Source organism: Vulpes vulpes, chromosome 3 (genome assembly GCF_048418805.1).
Source record: "Vulpes vulpes isolate BD-2025 chromosome 3, VulVul3, whole genome shotgun sequence".
NCBI classification, from domain to species: Eukaryota; Metazoa; Chordata; class Mammalia; order Carnivora; family Canidae; genus Vulpes; species Vulpes vulpes.
This window is the reverse complement of record NC_132782.1, coordinates 112,581,811-112,596,091: the sequence shown is the minus strand read 5'-3', so window position 1 is coordinate 112,596,091 and position 14,281 is coordinate 112,581,811. Positions and strand designations below refer to the sequence as shown.

At 52.3% G+C, this 14,281-nt stretch overlaps 2 protein-coding genes across 5 annotated transcripts in view; one reads left to right on the top strand and one right to left on the bottom strand.

Annotated features, from left to right (window-relative positions):
* The window catches only part of CLUAP1 (clusterin associated protein 1), a 57,875-nt gene extending 46,043 nt beyond the window's left edge, over positions 1-11,832 (top strand). For all 3 annotated transcript variants that reach the window (XM_072751416.1, XM_072751414.1, XM_072751415.1), the window contains one exon: positions 10,551-11,832. The gene's annotated coding sequence lies outside the window, so the exon portion shown is untranslated. The remainder of the gene's footprint in view (positions 1-10,550) is intronic.
* NLRC3 (NLR family CARD domain containing 3) overlaps positions 861-14,281 on the bottom strand; it is a 35,728-nt gene continuing 22,307 nt past the window's right edge. For both annotated transcript variants that reach the window (XM_072751377.1, XM_072751378.1), the window contains exons 7-20: positions 12,832-12,915; positions 12,292-12,375; positions 10,730-10,813; positions 9,313-9,396; positions 8,743-8,826; positions 8,000-8,083; positions 7,389-7,472; positions 6,823-6,906; positions 6,285-6,368; positions 4,358-4,441; positions 3,978-4,061; positions 3,221-3,304; positions 2,706-2,789; positions 861-2,410 (exon numbers count right to left, since the gene is read on the bottom strand). In XM_072751377.1, coding sequence (XP_072607478.1) covers positions 2,320-2,410; positions 2,706-2,789; positions 3,221-3,304; positions 3,978-4,061; positions 4,358-4,441; positions 6,285-6,368; positions 6,823-6,906; positions 7,389-7,472; positions 8,000-8,083; positions 8,743-8,826; positions 9,313-9,396; positions 10,730-10,813; positions 12,292-12,375; positions 12,832-12,915 — 1,183 coding nt within the window. In that variant the 3' untranslated portion in view covers positions 861-2,319. The remainder of the gene's footprint in view (positions 2,411-2,705; positions 2,790-3,220; positions 3,305-3,977; positions 4,062-4,357; positions 4,442-6,284; positions 6,369-6,822; positions 6,907-7,388; positions 7,473-7,999; positions 8,084-8,742; positions 8,827-9,312; positions 9,397-10,729; positions 10,814-12,291; positions 12,376-12,831; positions 12,916-14,281) is intronic.

Below are 14,281 nucleotides of genomic sequence, written 5' to 3'. Positions count from 1 at the left end.
GCAAGCATTGAAAGTATCCAGCTGTTTCTAAGTAATGTGTCCCAGAATAAAGCTCAAGAATTTTAAGGAATATAAAAATAGTCCATACCCAACAAGATAAAATTCCCAATGTCTGGTGTCCAGTTAAAAATTACCATAATGAGAAAAATAAACAGACCCAGAAGTGACTCAGAAATAACAGATGATAGAATTAGTTTTTTTAAAAAAGGACATTCAGATAGTTTTTTACTGAGATGATGGAGGGAGGCATGAACATCTTAAGAGGTGATAAGGCATAAATCTCAAAGCTTATAGAGATGGAAGAAATGAGACAAAGACTGTGCGAGATGGGATTGAGGCCCACAGAAGAGAAGATACCGGCCCTGCAGACACAGCAATAGAAATGGTTCAGAATGAAAAACAAAAAGAAGAGTCCCACCGGGCTGGCTACTGGTGTGTCGCCTCAGCTCCAGATCACCTTTCGGCCCTCCCTGCGATGGTAGAGCTATTCCTTGTAAACCTCTCTGCTTTGCCAGTGGGCAAGAGCATGGGCTGGTCAGTGGGCTGCCAGGGAGACTTAGGAGAAGGAAGGGACGAGGCTTGCTCTACAGGGCCCTGGGGAGCATGATTTTTCTCCACTGCCTTGGCCCTTGAGGTTTCGCTGATGCTGGATTCCAGCAAGACACGGCTTTCTCTAGTATTTGGCAACCGTGACTCTTGTTCTGTCTTGTTCTCAACTGAATCAGACACTGTGCAAATCAGACGGCAGTATGGCAACATCCTGAAAGTACTAAGGGCCAAATACCAGCCTTTAGGTTCTATACCCCGCAAAAAAAAAATCTTCCAAAACACAGCAATCCAAATAAATATGACACAAGACCTGCGTTTGGATGTCCCCCATTTCCAAGTACTTTTCTTTATAGCTGATTATTTTTTTCAGTAGAGGATCTAATCAGAGAGCCTGCAGTAGGTGGTTATGTTTCTTTAATCTCCTACAATTTAAAATAGTCCCCAGCCTTTTTTATTTTTCATAACATTGACATTTTTGAAGAGGTTAGGCTGGTTTTTGTTGTTGCTGTTATTTTCCAGAATGCCTCTCTGTTTGGATTTTGTCTGATTGTTCCTTCCTGATAAGATTCAAATCAGTATTTTTGGCATGATGTGTCTTCAGTGCATCACATCAGGGGCACAGCATGCCCAGTTGTCCCATTATCGGTGATGTTAGGTTTAATAACTTTGTTAAGAAAATATTTGTAAAATTGTCCATCTTTTGTAACTGTCACTCGTGGGGTGATATTTTGAGACTTGGTGGTTATCTTCTTCCTCAATAGGCTTTTATCCATGGCTTTAGCATCCATTGAGGATTTTTGCCTGAATCCTCATTTTTGAAGGCACATTTGGAATAAGTGTGCTTCCTGTTCAAACTTTAAAATGGTAGTGACTTTATAATCTTTATAAGTATTTTCCTTGGTTATTTAGTTGATGAGAACTGTGGTGTCCATTGGGGTCTTTTTCCCTTCATCCCAGACACACACGTGAGGCAACTTGGACCACATGGAAGCTCAGCTTGCTGGCCTTCACGGAGAAGCTGCAGGCACAGTCATGGTTTTGGAAGCCCAGTATAGGATAACATTAAGGCATCAGCATTTAATGTGCCGTTGATAACCAGCATGCCAGATCCCCCATAATGTATGCCAGACATAATCCATGCCATTGAGAGATTTCATAATGGATAAAGGTGGCAAGAACCTTGGAGAACCTCTTTTTGTCTTTGTCTCCAGAATCCTGTAATTAATCCTGTAATCCTTTATTTCTCTTCAAAAATTATCAATTTTTCCATGTGTTTCTAATGATCATAGACCTAAAATGTTTTAGTCTTCTTGAGAAAAGAGCGGTCCCTCTGTCACCGATGCCAAGTTGATACCCTATATAGGCTTGAAGATGGAAGCTCCTTTCAGAGTGGGGAGGAGTGATTTTAACAAGTGGAGAAGGGAAATAATAATAAAAGAGGCACATGAAGACCTCAGTGTATAAATAAACTTGTACCAGCTTCTTACCTGCTGAGCTTTAAAGCTTGTGTCCTTGGTGGGGACATCCCTTCTCTGCACCAGAGCAGAGAATCCATCTCACCCCTACTTGGACTGACCTGGGACTGAGAGAGTTGCTCGTGACCTCTTTGGCAGCACCTTTCCTGCCTCCTTGCAGGAGACCAGCTATTGTGTGGGTCAACATCATTCCCAGACCACAGGAAGGAACCCTGGAAAATTGTCTTTCCATTCAAAAGCTTCCAGCTGTTGGTCTGCCTGTTGTCCTGCCAGGTCCACCAGGAACTTGTTTTGCTCACATCTCAACAGTGCACGAAGGAGCATTTGTCTTGATAGCCTCTGAGATCATCCTGGCACCAGATTCCCCAATGTGATTTCCCTGGAGACTAGAAGAGAAACATTAGGACAGGGCTTGAGAGATGGGCTCGAGGCCCAGGGACCTGCAGGTTCTCGTTAGTAAAGAGCACGAAATGCAGAGCTCCAGCCAACACCTTCATGCTTCCAGGGTCCCCCCCATGGACAGGGCCAGAATGACTCCCCTTTATACTGAGTTTCACTGCAGAACTGCTGGAAGACCCAGGAGCCCACTGAGAATCGGGCAGAAGGCAGAGCCTGACCTGGGCGCCGCTCCAAGGGAGCAAGAATGGCAGGAAAGGGCAGGTGCCGCCGAGCCCCACTCACTTGATGTGCTGGAGGCCATGGTTTCCAGACAGTGCAGTGGCGACACATATCGCCCCATCCATCCCCAAGGAATTTTCTTGAAGACTAGGCAGAGAAAAGATGGAGACACCACCGTGAGCCACTCAGGACAGAAGAACACGCCCCAGAAAGCTACGCCACATTATCTTGGGGGGCAGCGGAAGAAAGACAGTTCTGGGGCTGATTTGTCCATCAGTGTCCTAGCAACAGCAAGGGGGCATTTACCCCTGAGGCCAGTGTCTACAAGTAGCCAGGTGGTCTCGTCTAAGTGCCATGGAAGACGTAAGACCAAAAATGCAGGCATTAAGTGACTTAGCTCTGACGTAAGCTAGACAGAATGAATGCATCCATCTGCAAGAGGGACTCTAGTAGTCAGAGCTTTCGCTATTTGGAAGGAAGCAGCTACAGAGGACCCCAAGAGCCTCTCATCTCAAGGGGGAGGTTCCAGCAGTGAAGTCTGCAGCTCTGGGCACAGGTGGGTCTCTACAGCCACTCACTTGAGTCTTTGGAGACTTGAGTTCACCTTCAGGGCATTTGCCAAGGCTTTGGCTCCAGCCACCCCAATGGCGTTTCCTCGTAAGCTGTCAGGAGAGATAGGAACCCTAAGGCACAGTGACCCCTGTGGGATGAAAACCATACCTCTTCAGACGAGCCGGGGCTACTGGGTAGAGGAAGCATGGACTCAGCCACCATGGAGGTGAGGTGGTTCCTTCCTCGCTCCAAGCACGGAACGGAGATTGGCTCTGGGGAGCAGGACACGGGTGGAGGGGTGAAGCTGGCCAACCTGGGTGGTTTGTGGGAGCCCTCACCCTCCTCCATCCCCAAGGACGGAGAGCGGGGCTGAGACAAGAGGCAGCATTGCAGCCAGTGGTCCCCGCGTGCTCAGCATCAGGAGCAGAAATGACTGGCACGTGCCTGAGAGCCGCATCCAGGGTAACCCCTACCCCCAGGACCTTGGATCCTCTCATAGAGCGAGCTCCACAGCCAGGGACCCCTACACGGGAACCTCAGGATGTGCGCCGCCTGGCAAGGCGAGAGCGGGTACCTAGGGTGAGGAGGCCCGACAGTAGGGGCTCGCAGGGAGGAAGTATGGTGTGGGAATGGGGAAGCTGCGGCCTGCTTGACCTGAAGGACGGTGTTTGAATGATCTGTGAGTTTCCACGTAAATTGACAGTTCTTTTCTTCCATATCTTCATTCTGACAACAGTGTGGTTTCTTTGGGAACAGACCAGAGCCAGAGACGGGGACACTTACTCAAGAATCTCCAAGGTTCCGTTCATGGCCAGGGCGTCCCCTAGTGCCTGGGCGCCCCGGGCCCCGATGGAGGCCGCCTGCAAGCTGTGGGAGAGGTGCAGTCAGCGCGGGCAGGCAGGGCCCCTGCAGCCTGCACCCGCCCTGCGCCGCCTAGGACGGGAGCTGCCACTGCGAGTCCAGGAGGGACATGGGGGCTCCTGGAGAGTTTGAGGGAGAACACTCTCTGAGCCCCTACTTCCTGCTTTCCAGATGCTCGAGGTCCCACTTGCTAACACTCGGAAAACGAAACACACCTTCCTTGGCTGGAAAGCAAAACTGACAGGGGGTGTGAGAGCCGGGTGCAGGGCTGGCTCCCTGGCAGCGTGCACGTTAGCACTTACTAGAGAGCGGTGAGGGTCGCGTTGGTCTTGAGCGCACTGGCCACTGCAGACGCACCCTCGTCCCCGATGGCGTTCTCCTGTAAACTGAACACAGAGCATGGCCCTGGGCTCACGGGGCATGGGGTTGGCAGTCCAGTAGGACTTGCTGAGCTGGGCCCTTCTAGATTTAATTCAAACGCAAACAGAGGGACAATGGAAAAGGGACTAAGGATGTGCTGGCCAGAGAAGTAAGTCACAGCCCTCCACCGGGCCGTTCTTGCCGGTCAGTGTTTTACATCTTTTTTTTTTTTCCCCTCCCTTCCCTTCCACATGAGTAAAGTGCTAGGTCCGAGAGCAGTCAGTGGTTAAGAGTTTAGTTAGGGTAGGCACCCGTGTGTTCAGGGGAACAGTTTGCGTTAAGAATTCTGACAGACATTTGAGTGTGTGTTGTGTCCACAGAGCCGTACAGGCCGAGGTCTGTCTCAGGTGAGGAGTTGTGATTGAATGAGCAGGCCCCAGAGGCCATGTGCCAACTGCTCACAGAAGCTGCCAGAAGAACTAGGTCTAAATTGAAACCTGAAGGATGAGAGATGGGGGAGGGGGCTTGGCACATCCGCACGAAACCCAAAGAAACTGAGTCGAGTCGCCACCTCGTGGAATGAGGCTGAGGAGGTACACAGGAAGCAGATTGGGGCGTTCTTTGGAAGCCATGTTAAGGGTTGGCCTTCACTCTGCAGGCACTGGGCAGCATTTAAGCATTTCACCTAGGACGGGGACAGATTTATGTTTGGGAAAGCTCTTTGGCCAGCTGTGTGAGAGGATGGACTGGATGTAGAGGTGCCCCTGCAGTGACGCAGGTGAGTGATGCTGCTGGCCTGCTGGTGGCTGTGGGGGCAAAGGGAAATTGTGGAACGTAGGGAGGACAGCCACAGGTGGGAAGAAAGCAGAGGTGGTGTTTCTAGCTCACACGACTGGCTGGTCCTGTTCACGAGGTGGGGCCAGAGAAGCAGGCTCATGGGCAGGTGGTTTGGGCAGTTTGAAGTTCCTGTGAGGCGCCCTAGGGGAGATGCTGAGTGGGCAGTGGTGACACAGGTCTGGAGCTCAGGAGAGACCTCTGGGGGATAGACGTGGGGGCACCAGAGCTTTTTGAAGGCAAGGAGCCTGGGAGCGGAGAGCTTCTGGAAAAGAGGTCATTCAAGAGAAGATGGCCTAGGACAGAACCGTAGGGAGCACCAGGATGTCAAACACAAGAACCAGCCAGAGGTGAGACACCCTGGTCAGAAGCCAGTGAGGCTCAAAGGGTTAAACACAGAGTTAGCCCTCGACCCAGCGGTTCCACTCATGGTGTGTAGCCACGAGAAATGAAGGCTCGCGAAGGCTCACAGCAGTGTCATGAGAGCCAGACAGTGGGAACAACCCAGTGTCCATCAGTGGACAGTGTGGTCTATGCACACACTGGACTAGGATTCATCCATAGAAAGGAATGAAGCTCTGATTCATGCCACCACCTGGGTGACCCTTAAAGACATGACACTAAATGAAAGATGTTGGTTGCAAAGGCTGCAGACAGTATGAGTCCATGTATGTAAGACGTCCAGCGTGGGTGACTCCATAGAGACAGAGCACATGTGTGCTGGCCACAGCTGGGGTTGGGGGCAGTGGGGAGTGACTGCTAATGAGTCTGGGGTATCTTCCTGGGGTGATGGAAATGCTGTCAAATTGATCGTGGTGATGGTTGCACAGCTCGGTGGATGTACTAGAAACCAGTCAGTTTTGTACTTTATACGGGTAGATTGTGGTGCCTGGATTATGCTTCAGGAAAGCTATTAAAGCAGAAAAATGCCTGCTGGCCTTAGGGCAGAGGAGGCCATGTGCCTGGTGGACACCAAGGTTTCAGGAGTCCTTGCTCCCCTGACCCTCCTACAGCCCCTGCCGAGGCCCCACTTACTCGAGGCTGGTCAGGCTTCTGTTGAGCTGTAGTGCTTGTCCCAGGGCCTTGGCAGCACCAGCCTGGATGAAGTTCCACTGCAGACTGGACAGAAACAAACACACGTGAGCCCAGGGCGGAGCCCTGCATATTCTGGAGGTTCCGGAAAGAGGGGACTCTCCCAGGAGAATCTATAGGCAGGGCAGGGGTCCTTGTGGGATGAGGTCCTCGCCACTGATAGGCTGAACTCCTGGAGCCCACCTCAGGTTTGGTTGAAGAGGGTGAATGAGCACTCTGCTTAAGGGTGAACACAGGAACAGGCTCCAATAGAAACCCCAGAGGGCCCCTGCGTGAAGCTTGTGACACTCGGAGGTATGGCATAGGTGCCCACCTCCCTATAGGCCTCTGTGCAATCGCCCCAGGAGGCAGAGCAGGACGTAGTGCGCAGCCTACTGGGGGGTCCCAAAGCTGGCCTCGTTCTCCTGGGGAGCTGGTACGATGGTCCTACAGCCCCACAGAGGGGACGGGACGGGATGGGCTGGGGCTGCCGCAGACTCACTGAAGTGACGTGAGGGCCTGGTTTTCTCTCATTGCCACCGCGATGGCCTGGGCGCCCTGGTCGTGGAGGAGGTTGGCTGTCAGGCTGGGAGGTGGGGAACACGGCGAGTAAGCAGGAGCTAGCTGGCCACAGAGGCCCCATGCTTGCTCAGCCAGGAATCCAGGTCCCCTCCTCCCCAAGGACCTCCCAGCTCACGTTGGGGGAGCCTGCGTGTGCCAAGCTCGTGCCTGAGGCTGTTGTACTGAACCCCGACAGCCGCACAGAGAGGGGACCTGGATTCAGCTTAGTGAGGTCCCAGGACAGATCACCCCCTGGGAGCCCACTCCTGGTCCCCGTACTGCGCTGCCCCTGACCTGGGCCCTCCCACGTCGCCCTGGGGAGGTGGCTGGGGGAGGGGGCAGCAGGTAACTGAGCACGTGGGGGTGGTGGGGTCACCACCAGCGGCCAGGCCTCCGGGCAGCCCTCCCCAAGCAGGTCCTTCCCAGCCTGTAGAGCCGCCCTCTGCCCTCCACTCCCCAGGGCACCAGGTAGGCGAGGGAGGCGCAGCCTGCACCCAACTCACGTACTCCAAGTTCTTTAGGGTGCTGTTGCTGCGGAGAGCTTGTGCCAGCTCCTGGGCTCCCTCCGGGCTGATAGAGTTTTCTCGAAGACTGGGGAGAGAGAAGCCCCTGACTGGATGTGTGAGGGCTGGGGGCGGGGGGAGAGGGGGGAGACAGGCCCCGGCACTCCGGCCTTTGGAGACAAAGGAACCTCAGGCAGGACCTGGGCCTCCTGAGCCATCAGGGCTGAGGTAGAAGAGCCTCCAGCAAGCCAGGCTCCCACTGCTAGCTCTCCAGGTGTCTCACCTGTAGGTCCACCCACAGGGGACCCAGCAGGAGGAAGGGGCTCAGGTGACAGGCCGTCAGAGGTGAGGGGCCTGGGGCCAGGCTCAGCTGCCTCAGGGGCTGGTTTGCTGGAAGGGAGCAGCAGAACTGGCCAGCTGAGGCCCCAGGTGCCCCTGTGCCCCCGCCCCGCCCTCCCTGAGAGAGCAGGAAGTGTGCAGGATGCCAGGTTCCAGAAAAGCCCAACCACAGATCATACAGAACAGGCCCGCAGTGGGAGGTGTGGGCTTTCCTTCCAAGTCCCAAAGTCCCCTTGGCCAAAGGGACACTGACTGGAGAGGGAAGCCAGGACTTACTTGAGGCTGGTGAGGGCCTGGTTGGCACAGAGGGCCCCCGTCAGGGCTGCCACTCCCGCGTCGCTGATGGAATTGCTCTGCAGGCTGCAAACAGAACAAGATGACGGGACGTGCTTGGCATGGCCATCCCGACCCGCAGGGAGCTGCTGCTCCGGTGTCAGGTGCAGCAGAGCTGGGGGACTCTAGCCGTAGGTGTCACCCCACGCTGCCCTTCTCCTCATCCCTCTTTCCTGTCCCTGCCCCCGTGTTCCAGACGCCCTAGGTCCGCGCAGGTGGGTCTAGTACATCAGCCCCACAGCTTAGCCTCTGCCTTATGTGAGTGGCTCCAAATACCCAGGGTAGGAGTGTGTGTTGTGTCTGCAGCCCCAGAGAGCAGCGCCGCTGCGTCTTCCCGGTGTGGGGGCAGCATTGCACTCCCCCAGCCCCCACCAAGGCCGCCACGGCTGACATCCTTTTTAGTCACCTGTACCAGCTTTTCAAGGGCACTCGGTGTTTGTCACTCTGAAAACTCCACAGTCAACACCAACCGCCACTGTCTAGGGAAATGGAGCCGGTGGGGCGGGATGGGACGGTGGGGTGGGCGTGGGACAGGTCACAGTATGACCCGGGCTGCTGAGGTTGGGTTCTGGCGAAGTAGTGGTCCTGACAACCCTCCTCCGGGACCCGCCTGCTTCTAGGTGGGGAAACCAGGGGAGTCACCCTCTGCCCACGGCCACTCCTGGAGGGCAGTCAGGCAGACTCACTCCAGACTCTCCAGGCCCTGGTTCACTCTCAGGGCCTTAGCCAGGGCCTCAGCACCTCCGTCACCGATGCTGTTACTGGAAAATCTGCAAGAGATGGGACCAGGGTGAGTCGGTTTTCGGGAGCAGCCTGGCAGGGTGGGGCCCAGGGACCAGGGTGCAGGGCTGTGCTTGCTCTGTGGTGGTAAGGGTGCCCAGTGCACAGCTTGTTTCAGCTTGGGTCTGTGGCTCACACGTAGCCTCTGCAAGTGACTCCTTATGGCCTGTATACGTCAAGGTAGCAAAGTACTTGACTCCCTAGCAGGGGCAGGGCCAACTCTCTAGTGGGAGGTTTTGTGATACTTTATGTGAAGATGGCCAGGCAGTGCTGGGAAGGCAGTAAGTTTAAGTCTGAGACAGGCCCAATCCTGGGAAGCTGGAGTCCAAAGTCAGCTATCTTGCACCCACACATCTGTCCATCTGTCCATCCATCCATCCATCCATCCATTCATCCTCATGCTCACAAATATTTGTGATGGGCTGGGCATTGTGCAGTCAGTGAGGATACATATTCGGCCCTTCTGCATTTCTCACATGAGCTCCTTCAGACTCCTGTTCTGTTTCAGGGTCTCCGCTATCAGCTGGGCTCCCACAGGCCCGATGGTATTCTTCTGTAGGCTGTGGGAGAGAAGGGTCTTTCAGCAAAGCCAGCCATAGCCATTCCCACTGCAGGGGTGGTCCGGTTCGAGGGGAGTGCTCAGAGTGCTCGAATGCCCCCTCCATCTATCACAGCATCAGCAGAGAGGTCTCTAGGAAAGGTCTGTGGCTTGATGCTGAAGTGATGCCAGCAGACTGACACCATTCCATGGGGGGTGTCAGAAGCAAGGACAGCTGGGCCCTCCCTTGTCAGAAGCTGGAAAGCAGTGACCAGAGAACGCACAATATCTAGCAAGCTCTCGAGTGGCTACTCCTGCATGTGAGTCCCGCCGACTCCTCACTCAGGCAACCCTCTCAACACCCAACCATCTACCTCTTGACCAGCCAGTGGCCTGCCTCCCAGCCCTGCAGTCCTCCGAAGGCCAACGCTCCGTTTAGGCCCTCTTGCAACAGCTACTTCCCTTTATACCAAATCTGGAGGACGGAAATGTTCCCACAAGCCCCAGGCTCATCCTAGGAGGACAGACAAGGCCCGACCTGTGTTGTGTGAGGTGAAATAGGATGTAAACAGAAGGGAATTTCGTTAGGTTCCAAAGGGGAACTTTCCCTGACAGCGTTTCCCTTAGAGCGTTTCTTTGAGAAAATTTGCTATGGTAAAGCTGTCCCTTTGAGGAGTAAGTCTTTTTAAAAGCTAAATAAACCTCTTGCCAGATTGACAGCCTGTAGGAGTCTTGGAGCCATCTCTCTCAAATGTACACATCAAGAAAGACAGCACGACTCCACTTTGTAAATGCCTGCTTGTCATAAAGATAGGAGAAGTTTGGTTTTTCCTTTGGATAAAGGCAGTAAACAGATGGCTACCCCAGCTACCAGGCAAATTTAGGAAAAGCTATGTGCAACAAATGGTGCTGTCCAGTCCTCTGGAGCACAGATTATCTCAAGAATACACATATCACAGGTTGTGTCTGCTTGGCTGTAGAAAAGGGTGAGATTTCCTTGTCTTTGCCAACTCGTTGGTGGATTGCCAATGACGTGCACTGCTCTCTAGTTGATTATTCAAATAATTAAACTGTTTCATTCTTTACTACATTTGTGGAGAGGATTTTCTGCATTGGCAAGAGGCTTTAGTTTTGGTCATTTCCCAACACCTGTTCTTTTTTTTTTTTTTTTTCCAGCACCTGTTCTGTGGAAAAGTGGTGGACATCAAGATTTCCAGGGGCCAACCAGAGGGGTCAGAAAGCCTCAGGATATCTCCCCAGTCATCCTTCCTTGCAGAAATCAGACAGAGAGGCTCTTGGAGGAGGAGAGGAGAGGAGAAGAGAGGGTCTCTCTTCTGGTCAGCATGTCCACTTACTGCAGCACAGAGAGGGTCCGGTTGGTAGCCAACGCCTCAGCCATGGACCTGGCACCATTATCCCTGATCTCGTTGCTCTGGAGGCTGTGGAGGAGGCGCGAAGATGTGTGTCACAGATGGTGCACATGAGGGTGCCCTCTGGTGGTGGCCTTCACCCTTGCTGCAGTGTTAGCGAGGCCCAAGGGAAGAGGCAGGGGGTGGCGGAGCAGCTGACTGCTATCTGTCCTTACTGCCCACCACACAGGATCTGGGGACAGCCCGGTCTTCCCAGAGCAGCCCGGTCTTGCTGATCTGGCCTTAGGATTCCCTCTGGGTCTCTAAGCATTTGTCTCTTGACTAGAAACAAGGTGCCCATGATATCGGGATAACAACTAATTTATCAGTGGTCGGAATTACAGCCAAAAGCCACAGCATCCATGTGTTGACAAGGATGTAGAAAAATTGGAACCCTCACCCACTGCTGGTGGGAATGTAAAGTGGGGCAGACTGTGGAAAGCAGTCTGGCAGTTCTCAAAAGGTCAGAGTTACCGTATGACACAGTAAATTCTACTGGTAGGCGTCTACTCAAAAGAATTAAGTATTCAAATGCTTGTATGTGAATGTGTGCAGAAGCATTATTCACAAGAGCCAAAAGGTGGAAATAACCCAAATGTCCCTCAACTGATGAGCGGATGAACTGTGGTCTGTCCAGTGGAGTATGACTCAGTCATAGATCGGGATGAAGCACCAGCTACCATGTGGATGAACCTTGAAAACACAATGCTCAGTGAGAGAAGCCAGATACAGAGGGTTGTGTTGTAGGATTCTGTGTTTGTGTTTGTGTGTGTGCGCGCATGCGCACGTGTGCGTGTGTGAAATCTGCAGAGTAGGTAAACCTAGAGACAGAGAGCACCGACCCTGCTGGCTGCCAGGGGCTGGGAGGAACAGGAGAATGGGGAGTGATTGCTAATGGATACAGGATCTGCTGTCAGGGTGATGGAAATATTTTGGAACCTGATAGAGGTGATGAATGAACAACTGTGAATGTGCTAAGTGCCATTGCAATGTATACTTTAAAATGGTGAATTTTACCCCAATAAAAATAAATAAATGAAAAAAACAAATGACAGTACACACTCAACTAAGGACGGATACAACCACAGGCCCCTAAGAGGAAGATAGCAAACCACAGCAAACCATAGGAATATTCTGGAAGATGGGCCCTTCAATGTCCTGGGAAACACCTCAGGGGGATATTCTGACACCATGGTCTTGGGGATTTCCCACTCAATGGAGGACAAGAGGTTTTCCTTATGGATTATTTTACTTTTCCACTTCTGTACCACCCCACCTTCCTTCTTTTCCACCCCCTGATTAGGCTGTAAACACAAGAACAATGACTGTGGAAGAGCTGAAACCTGAAACTTGTGTAGGTTACAAGATCATGTGGTATCCACCCAGGTGGGAGCCAGTGTAGCATGCCTGCCATTTTGAATCATCTCCCATTCCATGGTTGGCACCTAGGAGGGGGTTTTCTGGGTCCTCTACTGGTTACGTCGGGACAGGGAGCAGATGGTACATACCTCAGAAAGGCCAGAGTGCGGTTAATCTTCAGAGCATCTGCCAGAGCCTTGGCCCCTTGAGGTCCAATGGAGTTGCTGCGGAGGCTGGTGGAAGGAAGAGAAATAACTGGTTTTTGTTTTGTTTTTAATCCAATTCCCAGGGACAGAAAAACAAAAACAGAAGTTACTTGACCTTTAAATCTATGTTCCTTGAAAATAACATATTGGGCTTTAGGATTTCATGTTTTGCAGAGAAATCCTAATTTAGGTGAACAAGTAAGGACTTTCCCAGTATGGCCCATTTGGTGGAGAGGAGAAAGCAGGATCTGATGGACTTGGCTTGGACCAGGTGTGGAGGGGTGAGAGAAGAATACTATCTTCAGGGATGAAATTCTGATGCCTCCCTGAGCTGGTCCTAACAGCTGAGGAGCCAGGATTTTGCTCACTTGACTGTCTTTCCAACCCACCCAGGAGAGAGTGTGGTCTATGGGACTTCACGAGATGGCTCGCAAACTGTCCCTGACCCAAGGGTGGAAGGTTGGCCTTTGGTGCCCTACTTACTCCAGAGCAGTCAGACTTCTGTTGACCAGGAGGGCTCTGGCCAGAGCTTTGGCACCTTTATTACTGATCTGGTTCTCAGCCAAGCTGCACAAGGAGAGAGGAGTGGTTATTTTAGGTCCGTAAGTCTCATGGCCTCTTCCTCAACACCAGGCTTGTGATCCAAACCTCTCAGTTTCACTAGCATCATGAAAGCCTGGATGCAGGTGGAGATGAGGTGGTCCCTGGAGTGAGAGTGACCAGCGCAGGAAAGCCTCTGAGCCAGGTAAGGTAAGGCCAAAGAAAGGGGACAGACCCTCACACTGGCAAAGAGTCCCAGGGCAGAGTTGGGCAAGAATCTGGCACAGCAGCTTCTACACAGTGCAGCAGGGAGCATAGGCAGTTACAGAAGTTGCCCACATAGATCCCACGCAGCAGTGTGCTGCAAAAAACAAAATACAAAAACACTGATGTGTAGCATAGGCCAATTTCCATGGTGTAAATACTCCCACCTCAGCCAATTTTTTAAAACATTTTATTTATTCATGAGACACACACACAAAGGCAGAGACACATGCGGAGGGAGAAGAAGGCGCCCTGTGGGGAGCCCGATGTGGGACTCGACCCCAGGATCACAACCTGAGCTGAAGGCAGATGCTCAACCACTGAGCCACCCAGGCGCCCCTACCCAGGACATTTTTTTTTTTTAAGATTCTATTTATTTATTTATTCATGAGAAACACAGAGAGAGAGGGAGGCAGAGACACAGGTAGAAGAAGAAGCAAGCTCCATGCAGGGACCCCAATGTGGGACTTGAACCTGGGTCTCCAGGATCATGCCCTGGGCCGAAGGCAGCACTGAACCACTGAGCCAACCAGGCTGCCCTACCCAAGACTTTTATAATGTTTTATGAGTAATACTTCACGAGCCATATGTGTATCCTGAAGGGTGCCTTGGACATTTCAAATGGGGATGTGGCCCCAAAGACCAACTATAGGGAGGTGAAGAAGAGCATGTGGCCATAGAAGAAATTTTTGACTTCTATTCCAAAAATTTCCTGAGCACTCTCCAGACTCCTTCATGCAAAACACTGGAAGTTGACTATTTTGCTGAAGACTTCCCATGAAGGAAAAAATAATGAGAAGTTGTCGTTACTGTGTTTTCTCCAAAGGGGTTGCATTCATATCTCCAGCTAACGAGACAGAGATAATGCTGCTCATAATGGCTGGCCCTTCCTTGTACAGTCCTTCCTCTGTGTCTGGCCTGTCCTCACACTTCCCTTGCACTGACCTGCTGAAGCTGCTTGACAACCCAAAGAGGTAGTTAGTGTGCAGGAGAGGGTTATTAATCTTGCCCCAGTTCCTGAAAGTTGATCTCTGCTTACCTGGGAGCCTTAGGCGCCCCCCCAGTAGCAGCTTGACCTCTGGAAGGGCTTCCCTAGGGGCAGTCAGGTATATCTCCATGCCCAACCTCC